The sequence below is a fragment of the Pseudorca crassidens genome, chromosome 1 (genome assembly GCF_039906515.1).
Source record: "Pseudorca crassidens isolate mPseCra1 chromosome 1, mPseCra1.hap1, whole genome shotgun sequence".
Classification (NCBI taxonomy): Eukaryota; Metazoa; Chordata; class Mammalia; order Artiodactyla; family Delphinidae; genus Pseudorca; species Pseudorca crassidens.
Genome location: NC_090296.1, coordinates 39953612 through 39977494, shown reverse-complemented (window position 1 = coordinate 39977494; position 23883 = coordinate 39953612). Strand labels below are relative to the sequence as shown.

Genomic DNA, 23883 nt, shown 5'->3' with positions numbered 1-23883 from the left:
CCCAGTTTTCACGGACCACAGCTTGGACTGTCCCCATCCAGAGCCTGGCCATTGCCTGGAGTGGCGTCAGATTCAAGTTTCGTAGGACAGTTATTTAAGACCCTTTCCCCAGGACTTCACCACAAACCTGCAGATGGAGTGAGCACTTATCTGAACAGAGAGCCTGATAGATAAGTGGGAAGATGCTTATTAACTAGGATATTTTAACCTTGGCATTGAAGTTGATGACAAAACTAGGAACTGTTAGTTAATATCAAGAGCAGGGGCCTAAAAGGATATGAAATTCAAAGCAGTGTGTGTTTCCAGCTCCCAACTTCCAATAAGTTGGAAGTTTCCAACTTCCAGTAAGATGTGTCCATCTTATCCCCTCTTCATCTCACACACTTACTATACTTATAAATAGCTAGGGTGAAAGGTTTGTGGGGGAAGAAGGTAAACATCATGGTTCCCCGTAAAGCTTGGGACTTTGAGCATTAATACTGGTGAATCCTGGGTAATTCTGGCTGGGCATATGATACTGGGGGCAAGGAGTTAAGTTATTTAGCCATTCTAAGCCTTAGTTTCCTCTCCCATAAAATGAAGATATTGAAATACCTACCTCATTAGGTTAATATGAATGTCTAAAAAGATGTTTCTGGGGCTTCCCTGGTGGCGCAGTGGTTGAGAGTCCGCCTGCCGATGCAGGGGACACGGGTTCACGCCCTGGTCCGGGAAGATCCCACATGCCACGGAGGGGCTGGGCCCGTGAGCCATGGCCGCTGAGCCTGCGCATCCGGAGCCTGTGCTCCGCCACGGGAGAGGCCACAACAGTGAGAAGCCCGCGTACCACAAAAAAAAAAAAAAAAAAAAGATGTTTCTTAGCTGGATTTCCCAAAAGCAGAGCCTACTTTGTTAGGACATGCAATTCCCGGCAACAAGAGTGAAGGACGAGGAGAGTGAGGCAGGGAAGGTAGAGCCGGTATGAGAATGTCTAATGGAGTTGGCTACCACTAATTGTGACTCATGGCTTGCTCTTGTGAAACCATACCCTAAGAAGCTGTATAAACTAGTCTCAGGACATCTGTCCAAGGGGAGAAAAATTTACTGCATGGGGCATTAACACCACCACCCCACCCCCCAACTCTGGACTTTATATACATGAGTGCCAAGCAGGATTCTGTAAATTTCCAAGCCTTTACATCAAAGGAGAGGCCTGTGGTGGGAGCTGAGAGTTACCTTGCAGGGGAGGGAGGCAAGACTTTGTTGCATTGTGCCAGGGAGAAGCCACTTAGAGCCCAGACAGCCTGTAGGGGAAAATGGAACAGGAGGGGAGGCCAAGAAGTTCTGAAGTGCATAAGAGTGGGCTTTTACAGTCCATAAAGGGTTTAGTGTGGTACCTGGCATAAGGGAGGGCTTAGTGGATGTTAGCTGTAACTACTTATGGTCCAGCAAGCAATATGGAGATGACCAAAGGTAGGCTAAAATAGATGGGAGTTTGAACGGAAGACTGTGACTTGGTTTTTGAGTTAGCCTAACTCCTTGGAGACTTGCTTCTAATATTATATCTACACTAGTCAGTTGTATTCAGAAGTCTCTATAGCAACCACTTTTATCACTTGAAACTAAGTACCTCTGAATAGAAACACTCACACATGAATGCATGCTCAGAGGAAAGGATGTAAAAAGCTTCCCTTATTTTGCAAGAAGCCTAAATTTTCGTGGTAGATTAATGTGAATCTTAAAAGAGAGGACAATTTTTAGATGTCTACTATGTGTCAAGTCCTTTAATTTTCACAGCAACCTTATAAAGTAGGTATCATCCCCCTTTTGCTGTTGAGGAAAACAGAAAGTGAGAAGGATTAAATAATTTGCCCAATGTCCTAAAGGTTGTAAGTGATGGACCTGGGATTCCTAAGCACGTCTCATTCCAGAGAACCATGCACTTTTTCACCTAGATCTATGGGAAAGTTTCATTGATGAACATGCATTTTTGAAGTGTATCATTATATTTTTAAAAACAAAGAGTTCTTTGAATTAGCAAAGTTGGTGTTCGGTTACATAAAGAAGAACTGCTTCTGATTTACAATAAGAATCAAACCAAAGTTTAGTTATGAGTAAGAGGCATGCCTTCAGAGGAAAAAAATCAAATTATGTTGACATGAGTAATAGTTTGTTAGAGGGTGGTTCATTATAGTAAAGTAAATGTAGTTCAGCTCAGTTTTCTCAGGGAGGTCATCGGATCTGACTGGCTGAGGTGAACTGCTGTCTGAAAGTGTATTTCATAATGAGGGGCCGTGTTTGAAAATAAGTAGTATCAGTCCAGCGATGGGAATAGATACCTATGGAGGCTGGTCTGAGCCGGGTATTTCCCCACATCTATTAAAACCTCACAACAACACTCTATCAAGCAGGTGCCTTGATGCTCATTTTTCAGCTGGAGTACAGAGCAACTGGACTGTTTGGCCATGGCCAAAAAGCTAGTCAATGGTAGAGTTATGATTTCAACCCAGGTGTTCTGTCTCCAGGGTTTACACACTTGCTATTCCAAGAGTGATTTGAGTCCAGCTGAGACATCCTTGTGGCCTGAGAAATGCAGAATCTCAGGCCTGACCCCAGTCCTACTGAATCAGAATTCCCAGATGATTCAAGTCCACTCGGATGTTTGAGAAGCTCTGTCCTGAACATTTTCTGCCATGTAGATTGAAAATCTACTGAAGGATCACCTGTCTGTGACCCCCATTAGGATCCTTATCTGCAGGAGGTCCTGGCTCAGAGAGCACAGGCCCAGGCTGACCCGTTTCTCCTGGGCACTTGAGGAAGTTACCTTTTGGCAGGTGCATAATTGACTAGTTTTAGACTTAGTATCTCAGTTGGTTTCAATGATAGTGGTCAATTATGTTTTTTTGAGAGGCAGTGTAGAGGAAAGCACTTTGCAAAATATAAAAGCTTTGTTCATTCATTCCAAAAGCATTCATGAAGGCTTACCATGTGCCCAGTGCTGTACCCTCAAAGGATTCACAGTCCAGTGGAGAGAGAGACCAGGAAACAGACCTTTCTAATGTTTAGGGATATATGGTAACAGTCCAAAAGAATGAGGTTCTGAAGAGGCACAGAGGGGCACCATCTTTCCACGATGTATTAGGCATTGTTCCATTCCTAATCTTTCCCTCTGTCTACAACAGGAACAGGATGCAACCAATTTTCAAGTGCCATCTGGGGTCCCGGAGCCCATCTCAAAATGTGGTGGCCTGGATGTCATCTTCGAATATAGAGCTGCCAGCCAGAAGCTCACAGTGACCATCGTAAGAGCACAGGGCCTCCCAGATAAGGACCGAAGTGGCATCAACTCCTGGCAAGTGCATGTCGTGCTGCTGCCCAGTAAGAAACAGAGGGGCAGGACGAACATACAGAGAGGGCCCAACCCCGTCTTCAAGGAGAAAGTCACCTTCGCCAAGCTGGAGCCCAGAGATGTGGCTGCTTGTGCTGTCCGCTTCCGCCTGTACGCCACCCGCAAGATGACCTGGGAGAGAATGATGGGCGAGAGGCTCTTCTATCTCAGCCACCTGCACCAAGAAGGGGAAATGAAAGTGACTCTGGTTCTGGAGCCAAGAAGTAATATCATTGTGAGTATGTTAAATGGTGCCGCTAATGACGCGCTACGTTTGAGGATCTGGAATCGTCAGCCCTTGATTTAGTACAGTCAGCCCGTGAATTCAAACACCTTAATTTAATTTTCCATTTGGCTCTCCTCATCCTTCTGAGACATGATCTGCATTTCACGGTACAATGGGTTTTCTTTTTTTGTGTGTGCCCATAGTCGCTGTAACCTGATGGATGTGTTCTCTGTCCATTTTAGGAAATGACAGCAGCATTGTGAAGGAGGGCACGGGGAAACTGGGAGAGGTTTTTTGGCCTTCTCGTTAGTTGATAAGTGGTCCTACCACCCATCCCCCTGCCCTGACCCCAGCATGCATCATGATGCATCTCAGAGATGATGGGACTTTCAAGGTGAGGTCCTTAATAGGTATGCCTACGTAGGCTGCATAGGAAGCCCTGAACTCCAGCCACTTCTAAGACCTTCCATTTATATGACTGGGCTTCTCCCACATGCCCCGTCCTCTGTGTCCCTCAGATTGCAAAATAATACAGCACAGCTTTTATGTCTACAAGATGGGTAACCCTCTCTTCCCATGGGTTATATGTCATCCAGTGTGAGGATCTCCTTTTAAAAATCACATAAAAGATCGGGTAACTATCTTGGGCTCTTGGACAAATAAGTCATCCATTCCAAAATGTTTGCTGAGTACCAATTATATGTCAGGTGCCGTATAGGCAGAGGGGATGCAGGAAAGAACAAAACAGGTGATGCCCTCATGGAGCATACAGTGTGGTGGAGGAGGGTGACAAAAGACAAACTGGGGTAGGTAAAGAGAGAGAGGCAGAGGCTGCTGCTGCTTTAGAAGGTCAGAGAAAGTATCTTTCAGGTGGTGATACGAGAGGACTCAAGGAATCGAGGGAGCCAGACTGGGTGCCATGTGGAGGACGGGGATTCCAGACAGAGGGGCTGGCATATGCAGACATCAGGAGGTGGGAAAGAGCTTGACTTGTCTGAGGAAGGGGAAAGGAGCCAGAAAGGCCAGAGTGCGCTGATGGGAGATCCAGCCACTTACATTTTTAATAGATGTCTCAAAATTCATATCTCCAGACTCGAAATCCTGATTTTTGCCTCACTAAATCTATTTTACCTGCAGTCTTTCCATCTTGGTTAAAGGCAATCTCGTGCATTTAATTGCTCAGGTCAAAAATCTTAAAAGTCACTTGTGACTTCTCTCCTTTGCACCTGAAATCCTACTGGCTCTATCTTGAAAATCTAAGCAGAGCTTGACTCTCGGCTGGATTACTGAAATGGCCTCCTAGTCATCTCCCTGCTTCCGCCGTTGCCCTCTATAGACTATTCCCAACACTGGGGCCAGAAAGAGCCTTTTAAAACATAAGCCAGATCATGTCTCATCTCTGTTCAAATCCCTCTTTTTCCTTAAGCTCTGAGTAGAGTGTTTCTGAAATCCTGGGAGACAGAAGCCACAGGAGGTCAGAGGAATCCTGCACCATAAAGCATAAGGATAGGTATTATTACACCCCTGTTTCTCTGTGCCGGCCCTGGGCCCTGTGCTGGAGGCACAGAGTTGAGTGGGGGAAATGAGCCAGTGTGAAAGAACCTTGAAGGTAAAAATTCCCCCATTCACCAGTTATTTGTTGAGCATGATTATAAGCTACACACTGGGCCATGCCCTGTGGACTGGGGGATTTATAAGGTTGAGAATTTGATGCGAGAGGCAAGCTGTGCAGTGACAGGTGCCACAGTGGACACTTCTGCACAAGCCCAGGGGAGGGGGTGGCCCTCACCCCAAACTAGGCAAATATTTCATTGTTGGGTTATCATCATCCAGACAGCAGGGGCTATAAGGCATCTATCAAAACCACCTAGCCCTGTAGTTTACAAATTGTGTTCCATGAAAGCCTCCATGGGCTCTACAGGGATGTCCATGGCTTGGTAAACAGGGTAGTTTCCTAAGATATGAAGAATATTTAATTTCTTTCAATGCATGTATTTATTGGGGTTCCTGATAAGAAGTTTTAGGAAATGATTGCAGATGTTGAGAAGAAAGGTTGGAGCAGTTGTGGGACCGGGAGGCTGGCTTGCCTGCCCCTCAGGCTCCACTCCCACTCATGCTCCTTGAGTGAGAGTCAACGTCCTGATCTACTTTGCTTTCCTCCTCCCAGTGTGTCTGGTGCATAGAGGTGGGTGCTTTAGGGAAGGACATGCATGAATACATGACACAAAGTGTGGAGTCCCCTGGTACCTGCAAGGTCTCTAAGATGCATGGTCCATGTGCCAGCTTCCTCACGAAACAGTTGTAAAAGTGTTCACGTTCAATATAATTCATCTCCTTAGGAAGAAAAAATGTAGCATCTGCCATATTCCTGACAACCCGAAAAAGCAGAACCAGGGGCCAAATGTCCTATGGGTTGGTAGACGGCCAGTGGTCATTTCTTTTCTGGTGAAGACAAAATGCCTCCTGTATTGCTACATTCCTCAAGAGGCTGCAGAGAACAGAAGCAGAGCTCATGCCTGGAGTGGACGGGTTCCATATGGGTCTAATATAGACTCATTGAAATTTAGGTCTGTATTAAGTGTCCTGTTAGCTCTCCATGTATCTTCCAGGGTTTGATTTACACTAGTAATAACATCTTCGTCCGTTTTGTCTTTAGAGAGGAAAGAGTGAATGGAGACAGTTCTTGAAACAAATATGTCTGCTAATAATGCAGGGGATCCCATCCAAAACTGCGTTCCCCAGGCCCTATTATCATTCACACCGAGTGCGCCATTAGTAATCTTTGGCAGCAGTGGAGACTGGGCCACAATTTCACCAAACATAATATCGGCTTTCTGTAAGGGAGAGGAGCGCAGTGGGGCCAATGGATCCTTTGTTGTTCTTCTCCTCCAGAGTGGAGAGTCTCCGCTCAGCCCATCTGCAGTTTCTCACAGTGACAGTGCTTCATCCACGCAGTCGCTGTCACATGGAGGGGCGCCAGAGCTGCTGGTGGGGCTATCATACAATGCCACAACGGGGCGATTATCCGTGGAGATGATCAAAGGCAGCCATTTCCGAAACCTCACGGTTAACAGAGTGCCTGGTAAGTTCATGCCTGTACCCCCAGCTCTGGTCTTCCCAGAGACAGGAAGAAGGCTGTGTCTGCCTTCATCTCAATTCTCTAACTTTTACAATAAAAATGATCTTGGTGTGACTTAGACACGTTTTTACCAAGTGATACCTCTGGATTTTTCAAATGCCTTTCTGTTTAATTAGATTGAAGCCTCCTTCAATATCTGGATGCATCTTGATACAAAATAGGCTGGCTTCTACGTGTAGATCGTTAAAGGGGAAAAAGAATGATGTCTTTTCAGCAACATAACATATATGAACAATTCAAATCTGCTAATAGGTCCCAGGTCCTCAAATACGTTTAAAGAGACAGCTCAGTCTTTGGAGCCAGGCAGTTTTGGGATCTAATTCCAGCTCTACTCATTCACCTGCTAGCTTTGCTCTGATCCTATACAATTTACCTCTCTTTTCTGAATCTCAGCAGACTCATCTGGAACAAAGGAATATTAATAGTACCTTTCTCATGGGTGGTTTTGGGTTTAAATAAAATGATTTATGTAGAACATTCAGTGCCTGACACATAGTGAGCGTTCAAGAAATGTGAGTGGTTATGTGGTTGATGGTGGAGGAGGTGGAACAGGAAGATGTGGGGCAATCCAGGCCTGACTCACCAGGGCAGCTTCTGAGATCACACCTGGAAAGAGCAGCTCAAGACATACTCGCACAGCTGCCGTCCAGGGCTCAGGAAGCCAGAATAAAGATGCTGTGGCTGCTGCCGCCAAATTGCCTCTCAATACCCAAGAAGCTGGAGATTGAACCTTGGAATAATGCTGCTAAAAAAATCAGCTCATCTTTAATGATCTTGCTTATCAGCAAAAACAGCTTAAGAAAGGGTGGGAAGATGGTTTCTGCCTCACTTCTGCCTTCTGGCTCTCATGCAACCATATCTAATTTGAGGAATCTAATTTATATCTAGAATTCTAGCTGCAAGAGAGTCTGGAAAATGCTGTTGAAATTCCGGCCTTTTGAGTCCGAGAAGGTAAAATAGAAGTGGGTAGAGTGGAGCATAAGTGAGGGTGTCCACCCCAGGCAGCCAAAACTTTCTGAACTAAGGACGAAGTCAGCCTTGATAGGCTGCAAGAGGCAATGGACTCCGGCCTCACATGTCAGCATCCCATGAAGAGCCAGCTGAGCTGGTAGAAAAAGGTCAGCTCCTACAACCAAATCTGGGCTCTCACTCCTTTTAGTCTTTAACTGTGCTGCCGCCCACAATGTCTCTGTTCAATAGTATCTTGTTACTCAGTCTGTGTTAAAGGCATTAGAGCAAGTTAGTAAGGAAAGCCCAGCACTCTGGAGAACAGAAGAGACCAGAGGCATAGGCCATATTCTGTATCGACTCTCAGAACCAGGTAAGAGCTATTTAAAATCCATAATAGGTGTTGATTATTAATTGCATGGCTAGACTCTTTTTTCCAGATACAGCTTTTTTTTTTTTTTTTTTTTTTCAAAAAAAAAAAAGCTCTGGATTTACTGCTTTCCCTGCAGAGCCTTTTCTGATCTCTTTCCCTGTCTTCCTGAGATTTGGTGAGATCTGAAAATTTTTCAGGGAAGAACATGGTGCAGCTGCAGAGAATGATGCAGAGGTGGATCACACAATCATGGCCTATTCCAGTCTGTGCTGGGAAGCTTTAATTTGCATGCTGGGTCATCCCAGGCAATACAGGGGAGAAGGACAGCATGGTGGCTAAGAAAGCATCAACTGGAGTGTGCCAATCTAAGGTCTTTGTCACTTACTAGGTGTGAGTTACTAAACTTTTTCGACTCTCAGTTTCCTCATCTGTAAAATGGGATCATAATAATATATACTTTCTAGGTAGGGATACTACATATAAAGCTGTGATGTTGAGAATGGTGCTCGTGAAACTTCATGCATTTCTATATAAAAGAAAATATGCCATAGAGGAAACTCTTATAACAAATATTTAAAACTGAGTAGGAAAAAAGGCAAGTCCTCATTTTGAAACTGATTTCCAGAAGTTTAAGTCAGTTTGGCATTTACATGATTTTTCATAGAATAGTGCTACAGTTTAACTGACAAATGTAACTGACATGCTGTATCTTTGTGACCAAAGTAATAGAAGACAGTGTTGCTGTGATGCTATTAATTAAAGCAGAAACCCAATAGTGAAGACAAAAGTTTTTTGTTTACATAGAATGCTGGTACTTGAGGAAAAGCCAGTTTAATTAGGAGGGGTTGAGAAAGTAGAAGGTTCTTTTGTGGAGATTCTGAAAGGGACCTCTTGGTACTTTCAAGGGCTTGAGATGTTGACGACATTGGTCCTTCATTATGTCTCACTTCCTTACACCACTAACAGGACTTTGGCAGTCATCAGGCAAGCTTAGGATACAATTTTAGTTCCCATATGGAACAGAATAAGAGAGAGAGAGGATGAGGGAACAATAGTTTTATGACGTAACTGAGCATTGTTGGAAGAAAGAGGGTGTGAAGGGGAGAGGATGCAAGCTGGAAGATGAATAGGCCTGGAGTGGGGAGTGGAGGAGGGAGGCGGCGAAGTGCACTCATCTCCCTGGTAAAGGTGGAAGGAGGGCAGGCTTAGCCTCAGAGCCCTGTGTCAGAGTGCACCCCAAGGGAGCTGCCTGCCAGGGGAAAGTCACCGGTAGAAACGTGTGTGAGGGTCACAAATCCTGTGCTTGAGACCCTCATCTCAGAGGCGGTGACCTCTGCAGAAAGGGGACATCAATCCTGCCTTGCAGGCTGGCTATGATAATGTGAAGAATGGTTCTTAGGGAAGCCCAAAGGAAAAGAGGTTGAGCCTGTGGAGTGGGGACTTCTCCTCTCTAGAATATTGAAGGTGCTAAATCTTGATGGAAAGAGACAAAGGCTGGGATTTAGAAGAGAGAATCTTTTGCATCAAAATATATCATGAACCAAAAGATAACTGTGAACTTGCCAACTTGATCCAGCTAGATGACTATTCTGGTATTTTAAACTTTTCTTTCTAAGCAAGATAGAGGAGAGGTGGACAAATAATAGATGGAGTTCCTCTTCTCTTTTAGGGTCTTAGAAGAAATAAACCAATGAGATGTAAGCTCCCCTCCCAAGATTTTTGAGGCAAATCCTTAGGGGAGAAGGCTCGGTGAAAGGCAGGTTTTGCTCCAATGTGCAGGAGCTGGTGGGAACATTCCTAGAGATGAGTCTCTACCACACCTTGCCCCGCCCCCACCCCGCTCCCCACCCCAGAATGGTTAAAACTTAAAAGACAGATTCCCTCAAGTATTGGTGAGGCTGTGGAGAATACATTCTTAGTGATTGTGTAAAATGGAATAACAGCTTTGTGAAGAGGCTTGGTAGTTTCTTATATAGGTAAACATGCACTGAAAATCCAGCAGTTTCATTCTTAGGCATTTACCCATAAGTTTAAAAAAAAAAACAGGAACAAGAATGTTTGTAGCAGCTTTACTCATAGTATGGAAAAATTGCAAAGAGCCCTTATGTCCTCATGAATGAATAAACAAATTAAGATATATTTCCATAGTGGAATACTATTCAGCAATATAAAAGGAACGAAATTAACTGAGGCATTCAACAACATGGAGGAATCTCAAAATCACACTGAGTACCTACTGTATGATTCCATTTATATGAGGTTCTAAAACAGGCAAAACTTATTTACATATAGTGAAGAAAAGCAGAAGAGGAGTGGTTGCTTCAGGATTGGTATTGGCATCAAGATGGACTGGGCATGAACATGAGGGAATATTCTGGGGTGATGGACATATTCTACATTTTGATAGGGGTGTGGGTTAAATGGATGTTTGCATTTGTTAAAACTTACTGAATTGTACTAGGCTTTGTGCATTTCACTGCATGTAAATTTTACCTTATAATAGAAAAGAGCCGTAAATTATTGAACTCTAGTTAATGAAACACATGCTGAAACGTTTAGGGGTAAAGAACAATGATGGCTACAGCTGTGATGGATTGATGGATAGATAGATGCATAGATATGTGAAAAAGCAAATGCTGTTAGCTCAGGCTACCATAACAGAAATACCATAGGTTGGATGGCTTAGACAACAGAAATTTACTTCTCACAGTTCTGGAGGCTGGGAAGTTCAAGATCAAGGTATCAGGTGATTTGGTTCCTGATGAGAACCCTCTTCCTGGTTTGTAGACAGACATCTTCTTGCTGTATCTTCACATGGCAGAGACAGAAAACATCTTTCTCATGTCTGTTCTTATAAGGGCACTAATCCCATTCATTAGGGTGGAGCCCTCATGACCTAATTATCTCCCAAAGATCCCACATTCAAATAGCATCACATCGGGGATTAGGGCTTCAACATATGAATTTTGGGAGGATACATACATTCAGTCCATAGCATAAATGGAGAAAAATATAACAATTGAAGAATCTAGGTGATGGGTATATGGGTATCCACTGTATAATTATTTTGAATTTTCAGCATATTTGAAAATTTGTTATAAAATAATGTGCATGAAAATCTGGTCTGGTCTGGAATAGTTCAGCTGGGCCAGGTAGATAAAAATAAAACAAGAGTCTAGCCATTGATAGGGGCTACGGTGGTGGGCATTACATTTTTTTTTTTTTAATTATGATGACATCTCAAGTTTCGACCTTATTCCTTTGACTCAGTTTTGGATGGAATAGACAGGGTACCAAGCAAATGAACCTGCAGGCATCTCCTGTAGCATCCTCCATAAACCACATCCATCCCAAGACAAAGTATGTGGTTGGGCATTTCTTTATTTCTAACTTTAACCTTTTCTCTATTCATCAGACAGATAGATAGAAAGGTAGGCAGGTTTTTATACCTCCCTCCCTCCCTCCCTTTCTTCCTTCCTTCATTCCTTTCATTCTGGTGAAAATGCCCGTATTATAAAAATTTAAATATGTATATATATATTTCAAATCCTAGGTGGGCTAGGGAAGATAAAATAGGCTATTTGAAAATTACTGAAACTATTCCATAGAACCTATTCAGAAACAATATATAAGCAAGTTAACAAAATGAACTAATCTTAGCTCAGGTCAGGTAACAGTGTGCCAAGAACCATTCCAGGCACTTTCAAGGTAAAATCTCACTTAGTACATGTGGTCAGTGTTATCATTTTTGCTGTTAAGATGGTACAGGCTAGTCTACAAATCCGATGGCAAGAGATAGTTTCCACATCTGTACATGGCAGATGGTCCAGGTGAAAAAGCCTCTTATTGTGCCTTCTAGACATCTGAAATCCTGATAGACTTTCTTTTTTTTTCATTTATTTCTGATCTTTATGATTTATTTTTTATTTTTTTATTATTTTTAATTTTCTTAATTTTTAACATCTTTATTAGAGTATAATTGCTTTACAATGGTGTGTCAGTTTCTGCTTTATAACAAAGTGAATCAGTTATACATATACATATGTCCCCATATCTCTTCCCTCTTGCATCTCCCTCCCTCCCACCCTCCCTATCCCACCCCTCTAGGTGCTCACAAAGCACTGAGCTGATCTCCCTGTGCTATGTGGCTGCTTCCCACTAGCTATCTGTTTTACATTTGGTAGTATATATATGTCTATGCCACTCTCTCACTTTGTCCCAGCTTACCCTTCCCCTTTCCCATATCCTCAAATCCATTCTCTAGTAGGTCTGCATCTTTATTCCCGTCTTGCCCCTAGCTTCTTATGACCATTTTCTTTTTCTTTTTTTTTCCTTTTTTAGATTCCATATATATGTGTTAGCATACGGTATTTGTTTTTCTCTTTCTGACTTACTTCACTCTGTATGACAGTCTCTAGGTCCATCCAACTCACTACAAATAACTCAGTTTAGTTCCTTTTTATGGCTGAGTAATATTCCATTGCTGATACACATTTACAGAAGCTTTTGAAAAAGTTACCATTGAGAATTAGAAATATTTGGTTATCTTCTGAATTTGGCTTCATGGGAAAGCAATTCACTAACAATTTAGCAGCTCTGTTCTGTTCTTTTCCTGGGCTTGCCACCCAGTTACTGCATGGCCTCGACATTTGATTTAACCTCTCTGAATTTAATTTCTTTCCCTATTAAATAAGGTTAACTAGATAATATTACTGATACAAGTCTACGTTTTTAAAAAAAGTATTAGCTGTTCTGTTGGCAGGTTTTCTTTCTCCGTCCTTCTACAATGCATTACTGCACTGTGTATATATACACCCATATAATGGTCCTTGTCAAAAACTATCATTAAGATGTCCCCTCCAGTTAAAAACAACAAGTTCCCCAGCCTCTCAGCATGTGCATGATTAGCCACATGTGATAATTACATCCCAAATGATAATACTTACAGCAGCAGCACATTAACCTTGTTAGGTACTCACAATAGCAGAGACTAGAGGAAGGAAAAACAAAAAAGCAAATCAAGCTGGCTCGTGTTTAGTGTGAAGAACAAGTGGGATGCAGGGGGGTACACTCTACAGATGGAAGGCAGGGGAAAAATGGACTACATGGAAATGAACAGATATAGGACATACCACCTTCTTTTAAAGCTAAGTATAGCGAGTACTTACTAATAGCCATTATGTGCTTAGAATTAGGGCCAATTCATATGAAGATTTGTATGTGGCAATAACTTATTGATTGCATATGGGATATTCCTATAGTTACATCATCTCATTTAATTCTCACAACAATATCAAAGTTAGAAAATCTGAAAAGCAACAGGGGAGAAAATACAGTTACCATAGTATGTGAGTTATATCTCAATAAAGCTGCTTTTTTTTTTTTTTAAAAAAAACAGCTTTCTGCAGAAGAATGACAGTCAGACTAAGGACAGGCTTATTAACAGCAACGATAGAAAGCTGAGGACAAGGGGGGGAATATCATCAAAGACAAAAAAGTACTCTCAACTTACTATTCTTTTCGAGTGAAGGAAGAATAAAGATCTTTTTCACAAAGTTTGAAAGGGTTTATCAGTGGAAGAGCTACTAACTGATGTTATTTCAGGGAGAAAGAAATCAAACTTAGAAGGAAGTAGTGAAGTGCAAGAAAGGAAAATGAACAACAAGAACAAAAAGATCAACATGTAGGTAAAGGTAAGCATGTATAAACTGCATAAAGCAGAAACAGCAATAGTAGGAAACATGCCTAATGTTGGGACTACAACAACAATGTGGAAATGAAATTCCGGGCAGGAATAACATGAAGGATACGAAGGGGAGATGGGAATCAAAGAATTCTAAGGTACTTATGTTGCTTAAAAAGAGGGTAGACGTATTGATTCATTTTAGACATTAAGTCAAGTGTACATGTTAAAATTTCCAACTTTCAAACCAGTAGGGAGGCTAAATTAGAATAAAGAAAATTCAGTTAATCCAATAGAAAGCAGAAAGAGATATTTAAAAGCCTAGAAAATGCAGAATAGCACAAACCAAAACAATAAAAATAAATCAAAATATATCAGTGATCATAATAAATGTAAAGGGACTAAGACTGCTATGTAAAAGGTAGTTATTATAACATTAGATTAATATTTCTCTTCCTCCCAATCTCTCCCTGTCCCCCTCCTCACATCCTCTCACATATACTGCAGTTTATATTGCGCCCACATAGCCTCACAATGTATAAGAAAAAGAAATACTAATTACCAACAAATTGGGTTTAGTTCAGGAATGCAAGAATGACTTAATATTAGGAAAATCTACTGCATTTCACATACCAATTGATTTATGAGAAAACCTGATCATGTCAATAGTTGCAAAAGAAGCTCTTGATAAAATGCACTATCCATTATTGATAAAAATAACTCAAAGCAGAGGAATAATAGAAGGTGTATTCGTATAGACTAGGCTATGATGCAACGACAAATTCTGCAGAGTTCGTGGCTTAACAGCAAAGGTTTATTTCTCCCTTGCATCACAGTCCAAAGTAAAGCAGATGCCTTTCCTCTAAGCTGTGACTAAGGCATACAGGTTCTTTCCATTTAATGAGGTGATAATATTATATTCAAAATGTGACCTGCTTTGTTGTCATGGAAGGGGAAGAGACGGGGGAGTGGTTGCCTATAGCTGTGATTGGAGGTGATATTTACCACTTCTCATATTCTATTATTCAGACCTCAGTCACATGGCTCAGTCAACTAAAATCTGGTGTGAAGCCTACATCCTTAATTTGATACTTAACCTGAGTGACTATCACATTATTCCCCTAAGAAGGTTTACTGGGCCTTTGTTGTTTGAAGCCTTTTAAAATCCGTCTCTTACTGTTTGGAGGTCTGGAAGCAAGGAACTTTTCCAACCACAGAAAGGTCTGAATTTCAGGATTCTCTTTTTCCTTGCACATTGGTCAGTTCTTTCCCAAGCTTACTTTTCACCCTCACCCCCCAAATAAAGCTAGTAGTACAAATACACACTTCTAACGTTCTGTTTTTCAGTCTGTTTCCTTAGTTCTATAAACATTAGGCATATGCTCTTCCTTCCATGTTATAGCAGATGGTGGTTTTACTATCACATAATATGGATTATGGATCTCCATTGTTCTAGCCTCTGATATTAGTTTCTTCATCACCTGGCACCCAACTTCTAGGCCAGTGGTCATTCTTGTGTTTTTATTTTGGTAGCATTCCAGTTCAGATTACCAGTTACTATATCAGTCAGATTTTGTCAGGAAAATACAAAATAGGTATTTTGAGTCAGAAGTTGTTTCTTACAGGTTTTAAGCATGGGAAGGCTTGTGATAAATGTCAAGAAAGCTCTCCAGGAAATCCAGAAGTATAGGTATCACAGGAAAGATGCCAGTACGGTCTGAGCTGTGTACATATGAAAGGGATGATTCTCATAAGGATGTTTGAACACCATGGGGGAAAACCCTAATTTGCCATCTGCTTGCTAATGCCTGTACACATGCCTGCAACTGGGACTAGAGGGCTGTGGAAACGCTTTCCTTCTACTTTCCAGTCTCATACAAGTTGCTTTCATTAGTGGACTCTAACTGGGATCTTACTGCAAGAGATTCAGGGGAATGTAATTTTATGTTTCATAAGGGAAAGAGCTTAGAAAGGTAGAAATGGTATCAAATATCAACAACTAGTTTGTGTTACGGAAGGGAACTTGCTTAACCTTGATAGTGGGTGTTTTAAGAAAATAGACACTAGCCATCATTCTTAATCCTGAAATCCCCTTAAAGTCAAGAATGAAGTAAGGGTTCCCACTAGCATCACTCTCACTCAGCATTAGACTGGAAACTCAAGGCAATTCAGTAGAATAAGAAAAAGAAATAAAAATTAAAGCTTGAGAGGAGGAAACAAAACTGCCATTATTTGTAGAAAATATGATTGTCTACATTAAAAATACAAAAAAACCTACAATTTTAAACTAATATTTTTTAAAATACAAACTTGTTTTCTAATACGTCAAGGACAGTTAGAAAGTGGAGTTTTAACACATGGATATTTACAAAAGTAACAGTACCTATGGTACGAAAGGATAACATTAATAAAAGATGAGTAAGAAAATTATTTTTAAAATCACAACACTGTTTGAAAGACACAAAAGAAAACTAAATAGATAAACCATGTTCATTGTTTAGAATAATCTATATTGTGAAAATAACAGCTTTCCCCAAATTAATCTATATACCCAGTATGATCCCAATCAAAATCCCCACAGATTTATTTTAGTGTATTTTTTTTTTCTTTTTTAAAAAAGAGTTTGACAAACTGATTCTCAAATTCATATGCAAGAGCCAATTAAATGAAGCAAGAGCTTAAAATAACTAAAATAGCTTTTAAAAAGATGATAGAAGGATTCTACTGAGCAGATCAAAATATATTCTAAAATGATAAATATTATCAAGTTAGGGAAAGGACACTAAAGCTGGACACGATATCTGATCGACATTATATTACAAATCAGCTGGGAGATAATGGGCTATTAAATGAATAATGCTTCCCATATAGGAAAAAATAATTAGATCCCTACTTTATACCACACACAAAGATCAGTTTAAGGTGGATTAAAGATCAGATGTGGAAAACAAACTCTTAAGACTCATAGGAGAAATGTGGAAGACTGTTGGGTTTGGGTAGGATTTCTTAAACAATTTTTTAAAATATGTCAACTGAAAAAGAAAACATTGATAAATATGACTCCACAAAAATTTAAAGCATTTATACTACAGAAGTTACTACACAGAGGAAAAGGATAAGTTACAGGCAGGGAGAAGATATTAGCAATAAAAATAACAAAATTTTGTCTCTAGAATTTGTAAAGAGCCAGTAATCTACTCCTAGGTATGTATTAGAGAAATTCTCAAATATTGGTACAATGTAAAATATAGAAAAATGTTCACTGAAATCTTTTCACTTTTTGGTTATTATAAGCAATTAAAATGTCCATTAATTAAGATTATGAATAAATTGTGGTTTATTAATATACTGGAACATTATATGGCACTTGAATCACAGGTGTATATATAATATAGGTAATATAAAAAATTTAATGCTGAATGCAAAAAAGGCAAGTTTTGGGAGGACATACAGTAAAACATTAAATACTTTTTAAATGTGCAGAATACTGTTAAGTGTATTTTGGATATCTTTATTTATAGCTATTTATATAGTGAAAGGCTAAAAACATACATGAAGATGATGAGCTGCAAATCCAGGAGAGGAATTACCTTTAGTGATAGAGGAAACCAAACAGGATCTAGGGGGGATACTCAAGGATCTTCAATTATAACACTTTATTTCCTAAAAATCAAACAAAAAGCAAAAAGGTCCATAGTAAATAAAACAAATGCTAAATATCACAAGTCTGCATACTTGGGTATGTGTACTATTATTCTCTCTTATGTATGTTGAAAATATTTTATAATTATGAATACATTAGAAGCTAAGGGGAGGTTAAATGACCAAATTCTTTCCCTTACCCAGAGAATCGTGGTGCCACACTCCCACCCCCTCCCCGAGGCTGAGTCTATTACAATTGGTAGACCGTCATGCTGCCCACTGGCAGGTGTCTTGTATGAGCTATTTAACTAACTACTGTGGTTAGTTAAATAGTTAGGTATTATATTGTTTCTTTGGAAAAATGACTTCTGAGTCCCAAATGACATAATTTTGTGCCATGATATATTGGAGATATTTTACTCCGAGGGTCTCCTGCAGAGGCCAGGGGGTGGACTGTGGCTCACCATAGGGACAAGGACACTGGCAGTAGAAGTTCTGGGAAGTATTCCTTGGCATGAGCCCTCCTAGAGTCTGTCATTAGCCCCACCAAAGAGCCCAGGTAGGCTCCAGTGTTGGGTTGCCTCAGGCTAAACAAGCAACAGGGAGGGAACCCAGACCCACCCATCAACAGTCAAGTGGATTAGAGTTTTACTGAGCTCTGCCCACCAAAGCAACAGTCAGCTCTACCCACCAGTAGTCCCTCCCGTCAAGCCTCTTAGATAGCCTCATCCACCAGAGGGCAGACAGCAGAAGCAAGAACTACAATCCTGCAGCCTGTGGAACAAAAACCACATTCACAGAAAGATAGACAAGATGAAAAGGCAGAGGGCTATGTACCAGAGGAAGGAACAAGATAACCCCCCAGAAAAACAACTAAATGAAGTGGAGATAGGCAACCTTCCAGAAAAAGAATTCAGAATGATGATAGTGGAGATGATCCAGGACCTCGGAAAAAGACTGGAGGCAAAGATCGAGAAGATGCAAGAAATGTTTAACAAAGCCCTAGAAGAATTAAAGAACAAACAAACAGAAATGAACAATACAATAACTGAAATGAAAACTACACTAGAAGGAATCAATAGCAGAATAACTGAGTCAGAAGAACGGAGGAGTGACCTGGAAGACAGAATGGTGGAGTGCACTGCTGTGTAACAGACTAAAGAAAAAAGAATGAAAAGAACTGAAGACAGCCTAAGAGACTTCTGGGACAACATTAAATGCAACAACATTCGCATTATAGGGGTCCCAGAAAGAGAAGAGAGAGAAAAAGGACCAGAGAAAATATTTGAAGAGATTATAGTCAAAAACTTCCCTAACATGGGAAAGGAAATAGCCACCTAAGTCCAGGAAGCACAGAGAATCCCATAAAGGATAAACCCAAGGAGAAACACGCTGAGACACACAGTAATCAAATTGGCAAAAATTAAAGACAAAGAAAAATTACTGAAAGCAGCAAGGGAAAAATGACAAATAACATACAAGGGAACTCCCATAAGGTTAACAGCTGATTTCTCACCAGAAACTCTACAAGCCAGAAGGGAGTGGCATGATATACTTAAAATGATGAAAGGGAAGAATTTACAACCAAGATTACTCTACCCAGCAAGGATCACATTCAGATTCCATGGAGAAATCAAAAGCTTTACAGACAAACAAAAGCTAAGAGAATTCATCACCACCAAACCAGCTCTACAACAAATGCTAAAGGAACTTCTCTGAGTGGGAAACACAAGAGAAGAAAAGGACCTACAAAATCAAACCCAAAACAATTAAGAAAATGGTCATAGGAACATACATATCGATAATTACCTTAAACGTGAATGCATTAAATGCTCCAACCAAAATACACAGACTTGCTGAATGGATACAAAAACAAGACCCATCTATATGCTGTCTACAAGAGACCCACTTCAGACCTAGGGACACATACAGACTGAAAGTGAGGGGATGGAAAAAGATATTCCATGCAAATGGAAATCAAAAGAAAGCTGGAGTAGCTATACTCATATCAGATAAAATAGACTTTAAAATAAGAAATGTTACAAGAGACAAGGAACGACACTATGTAATGATCAAGGGATCAATCCAAGAAGAAGATATAACAATTATAAATATATATGCACCCAACATAGGAGCACCTCAATACATAAGGCAACTGCTAATGGCTATAAAAGAGGAAATCAACAGCAATACAATAATAGTGGAGGACTTTAACACCTCACTTACACCAATGGACAGACCATCCAAAATGAAAATAAATAAGGAAACAGAAGCTTTAAATGACACATTAGACCAGATAGATTTAATTAATATTTATAGGACATTCCATCCAAAAACAGCAGATTACACTTTCTTCTCAAGTGCGCACGGAACATTCTCCAGGATAGATGACATCTTGTGTGACAAATCAAGCCTCAGTAAATTTAAGAAAATTGAAATCATATCAAGCATCTTTTCTGACTACAACGCTATGAGATTAGAAATGAATTACAGGGAAAAAAACGTAAAAAACGTAAACGCATGGAGGCTAAACAATATGTTACTAAATAACCAAGAGATCACTGAAGAAATCAAAGAGGAAATCAATACCTAGAGACAAATGACAATGAAAACATGACAATCCAAAACCTATGGGATGCAGCAAAAGCAGTTCTAAGAGGGAAGTTTATAGCTATACAAGCCTACCTCAAGAAAACAAGAAAAATCTCAAGTAAACAATCTAACCTTACACCTAGAGGAACTAGAAAAAGAAGAACAAACAAAACCCAAAATTAACAGAAGGAAAGAAATCATAAAGATCAGAGCAGAAATAAATGAAATAGAAACAAAGAAAACAACAGCAAAGATCAATAAAACTAAAAGCTGGTTCTTTGAGAAGATCAACAAAATTGATAAACCATTAGCCAGACGGATCAAGAAAAATAGGGAGAGGACTCAAATTAATAAAATTAGAAATGCAAAAGGAGAGGTTAAAACAGACACCACAGAACTCTATGCCAATAAAACAGACAACCTGGAAGAAATGGACAAATTCTTAGAAAGGTATAACCTTCCAAGACTGAACCATGAAGAAACAGAAAATATGAACAGACCAATCACAAGTGATGAAATTGAAACTGTGAATAAAAATCTTCCAACAACAAAAGTCCAGGACCAGATGGCCTCACAGGTGAATTCTGTCAAACATTTAGAGAAGAGCTAACACCCATCCTTCTCAAACTCTTCCAAAAAATTGCAGGGGAAGGAATACTCCCAAACTCATTCTATGAGGCCACCATCACCCTGATACCAAGACCAGACAAAGATACTACAAAAAAAGAAAATTACAGACCAATATCACTGATGAATATAGATGCAAAAATCCTCAACAAAATACTAGCAAACAGAATCTAAAAACACATTAAAAGGATCATAGACCACAGTCAAGTGGGATTTATCCCAGGGATGCAAGGATTCTTCAATATATGCAAATCAATCAACGTAATACACCATATTAACAAATTGAAGAATAAAAAACATATGATCATCTCAATAGATGCAGAAAAAGCTTTTGACAAAATTCAACACCCATTTATGATAAAAACTCTCCAGAAAGTGGGCATAGAGGGAACCTACCTCAACATAATAAAGGCCATATATGACAAACCCACAGAAAACATCATTCTCAATGGTGAAAAACTGAAAGCGTTTCCTCTAAGGTCAGGAACGAGACAAGGATGTCTGCTCTCACCACTATTATTCAACATAGTTTTGGAAGTCCTAGCCATGGCAATCAGAGAAGAAAAAGCAATGAAAGGAATACAAATTGGAAAAGAAGAAGTAAAACTGTCACTATTTGCAGATGACATGATACTATACATAGAGAATCCTAAAAATGCCACCAGAAAACTACTAGAGCTAATCAATGAATTTGGTAAAGTTGCAGGATACAAAATTAATGCACTGAAATCTCCTGCATTCCTATACTTTAATGATGAAAAATCTGAAACAGAAATTATGGAAACACTCCCATTTACCATTGCAACAGAAAGAATAAAATACCTAGGAATAAACCTACCTAGCGAGACAAGAGACCTGTATGCAGAAAACTATAAGACACTGATGAAAGAAATTAAAGATGATACCAACAGATGGAGAGATACACCATGTTCTTGGATTGGAAGAATCAGTATTGTGAAAATGACTATACTACCCAAAGCAATCTACAGATTCAATGCAATCCCTATCAAATTACCAATGGCAGTTTTTATGGAACTAGAACAAAAAGTCTTAAAATTTGTATGGAGACATAAAAGACCCCGAATAGCCAAAGCAGTCTTGAGGGAAAGAAACGGAGCTGGAGGAATCAGACTCCCTGACTTCAGACTATACTACAAAGCTACAGTAATCAAACAATATGGTACTGGCACAAAAACAGAAACATAGATTAATGGAACAAGATAGAAAGCCCAGAGATAAACCCACACACCTGTGGTCCACTAATCTATGACAAAGGAGGCAAAGATATACAATGGAGAAAAGACAGTCTCTTCAATAAGTGGTGCTGGGAAAACTGGGCAGCTACATGTAAAAGAATGAAATTAGACCACTCTCTAACACCATACACAAAACTAAACTCAAACTGGATTAGAGACCTAAATGTAAGACTGGACACTATAAAACTCTTAGAGGAAAGCATAGGAAGAACACTGTTTGACATAATCACAGGAAGATCTTTTATGACCCACCTCCTAGAGTAATGGAAATAAAAATAAATAAATGGGACCTAATGAAAATTCAAAGCTTTTGCACAGCAAAGGAAACCATAAACAAGATGAAAAGACAACCCTCAGAATGGGAGAAAATATTTGCAAACGAATCAGTGGACAAAGGATTAATCTCCAAAATATATAAATAGCTCATGCAGCTCAATATTAAAAAAACAAACAACCCAATCCGAAGACTGGCCGAAGACCCAAATAGACATTTCTCCAAAGAAGACATACAGATAGCCGTGAAGCACATGAGAAGCTGCTCAACATCACTAATTACTAGAGAAATGCAAATCAAAACTACAATGAGGTATCACCTCACACCAGTTAGAATGGGCTTCATCAGAAAATCTATAAACAACAAATGCTGGAGAGGGTGTGGAGAAAAGGGAACCCTCTTGCACTGTTGGTGGGAATGTAAATTGAATCAGCCACTATGGAGAACAGTATGGAGGTTCCTTAAAAAACTAAAAATAGAATTACCATACGATCCAGCAATCCCACTACCGGGCATATACCCGGAGAAAACCGTAGTTCAAAAAGACACATGCTCCCCAATGTTCATTGCAGCACTATTTACAATAGCCAGGTCATGGAAGCAACCTAAATGCCCGTCGACAGATGAATGGATAAAGAAGTTGTGGTACATATATACAATGAAATATTAACCATAAAAAGGAACGAAATTGAGTCATTTGTTGAGACATGGATGGATGTAGAGACTGTCATACAGAGTGAAGTAAGTCAGAAAGAGAAAAACAAATATCGTATATTAACGCATATATGTGGAACCTAGAAAAATGGTACAGATGAACTGGTTTGCAGGGCAGAAGTTGAGACACAGATGTAGAGAACAAACGTATGGACACCAAGGGGGGAAAACCATGGTGGGGTGGGGATGGTGGTGTGCTGAATTGGGTGATTGGGATTGACATGTATACACTGATGTGTATAAAATTGATGACTAATAAGAACCTGCAGTATAAAAAAACAAACAAACAAAAAACAACTAATACTAAACTTTCTTTGAGATATTTGTTGAAATATGTTAATATAAATGTTTCAGATATTACATGAAATTTCTGAAAATCTTATATGTTCTGGTATAATGTTATAAGTCATAATTCTAGTTAATACTTTAAAATGTATATCTCAGAAATAACTATATTTCCTTGTCAATTGCATTATTATGAACTTTCATCAAATCTTTAACCATGGTCGTTTTTAAGTCTTTTGTCATTTACAGACAGTTCTGGGTGTACTGTGATGCTTTTGCAAAAATGTTCCTATAAAAGGGTTTCATCTTCAAGGAATTCATGGAAAAAACTCTGACAAGTACAGGTTTCTGGTAACTGACTATACTGGTGAACTGAATCAATAAGCATTTTCAGAACTCTAATGGAAAACTGATGAATTCATAAAAGTGCTAACAAAAGATCAAGATGAAAAATAAATTACATGGGACTGAGTGAACTGATGAGGATGATTATAATTTTTATGACTTTCTGTTTTAATAAAAAAAAATGCTACTCGGTGGTGCTCTGCAGCAAGTATTATCAATTCCAAAGAATTAAAACAGAGCTCACTTAAGTTGCATATTTACTTGATTCTTTCTCTTCCATTCCGACTGGTGCTCATCAGATTAAGTCATTGAACCCCCAAAGACCCCAGCCTTACTCCCCACTATTCCTCACAAGTAGAATTTTCTGCGCACAGCCCTGGGTCACTAAGAATTAAGCACATTATTACAGCCA

General features: G+C 39.8%; 1 protein-coding gene across 5 annotated transcripts in view; it reads left to right on the top strand.

Annotated features, from left to right (window-relative positions):
* The window catches only part of SYT16 (synaptotagmin 16), a 280210-nt gene that overhangs the window by 219068 nt on the left and 37259 nt on the right, over positions 1 to 23883 (top strand). For 4 of the 5 annotated variants that reach the window (XR_010942488.1, XR_010942490.1, XM_067733949.1 and 1 more), the window contains exons 5-6: positions 3162 to 3602; positions 6486 to 6675. Coding sequence is in view for 3 of the 5 variants with exons in the window: in XM_067733949.1 (XP_067590050.1) it covers positions 3162 to 3602; positions 6486 to 6675 (631 nt within the window). In the remaining 2 variants the exon portion in view is untranslated. Of the gene's footprint in view, positions 1 to 3161; positions 3603 to 6485; positions 6676 to 13657; positions 13747 to 23883 lie in introns of all 5 variants that reach the window. The other variant, XM_067733933.1, reaches the window with a different exon arrangement.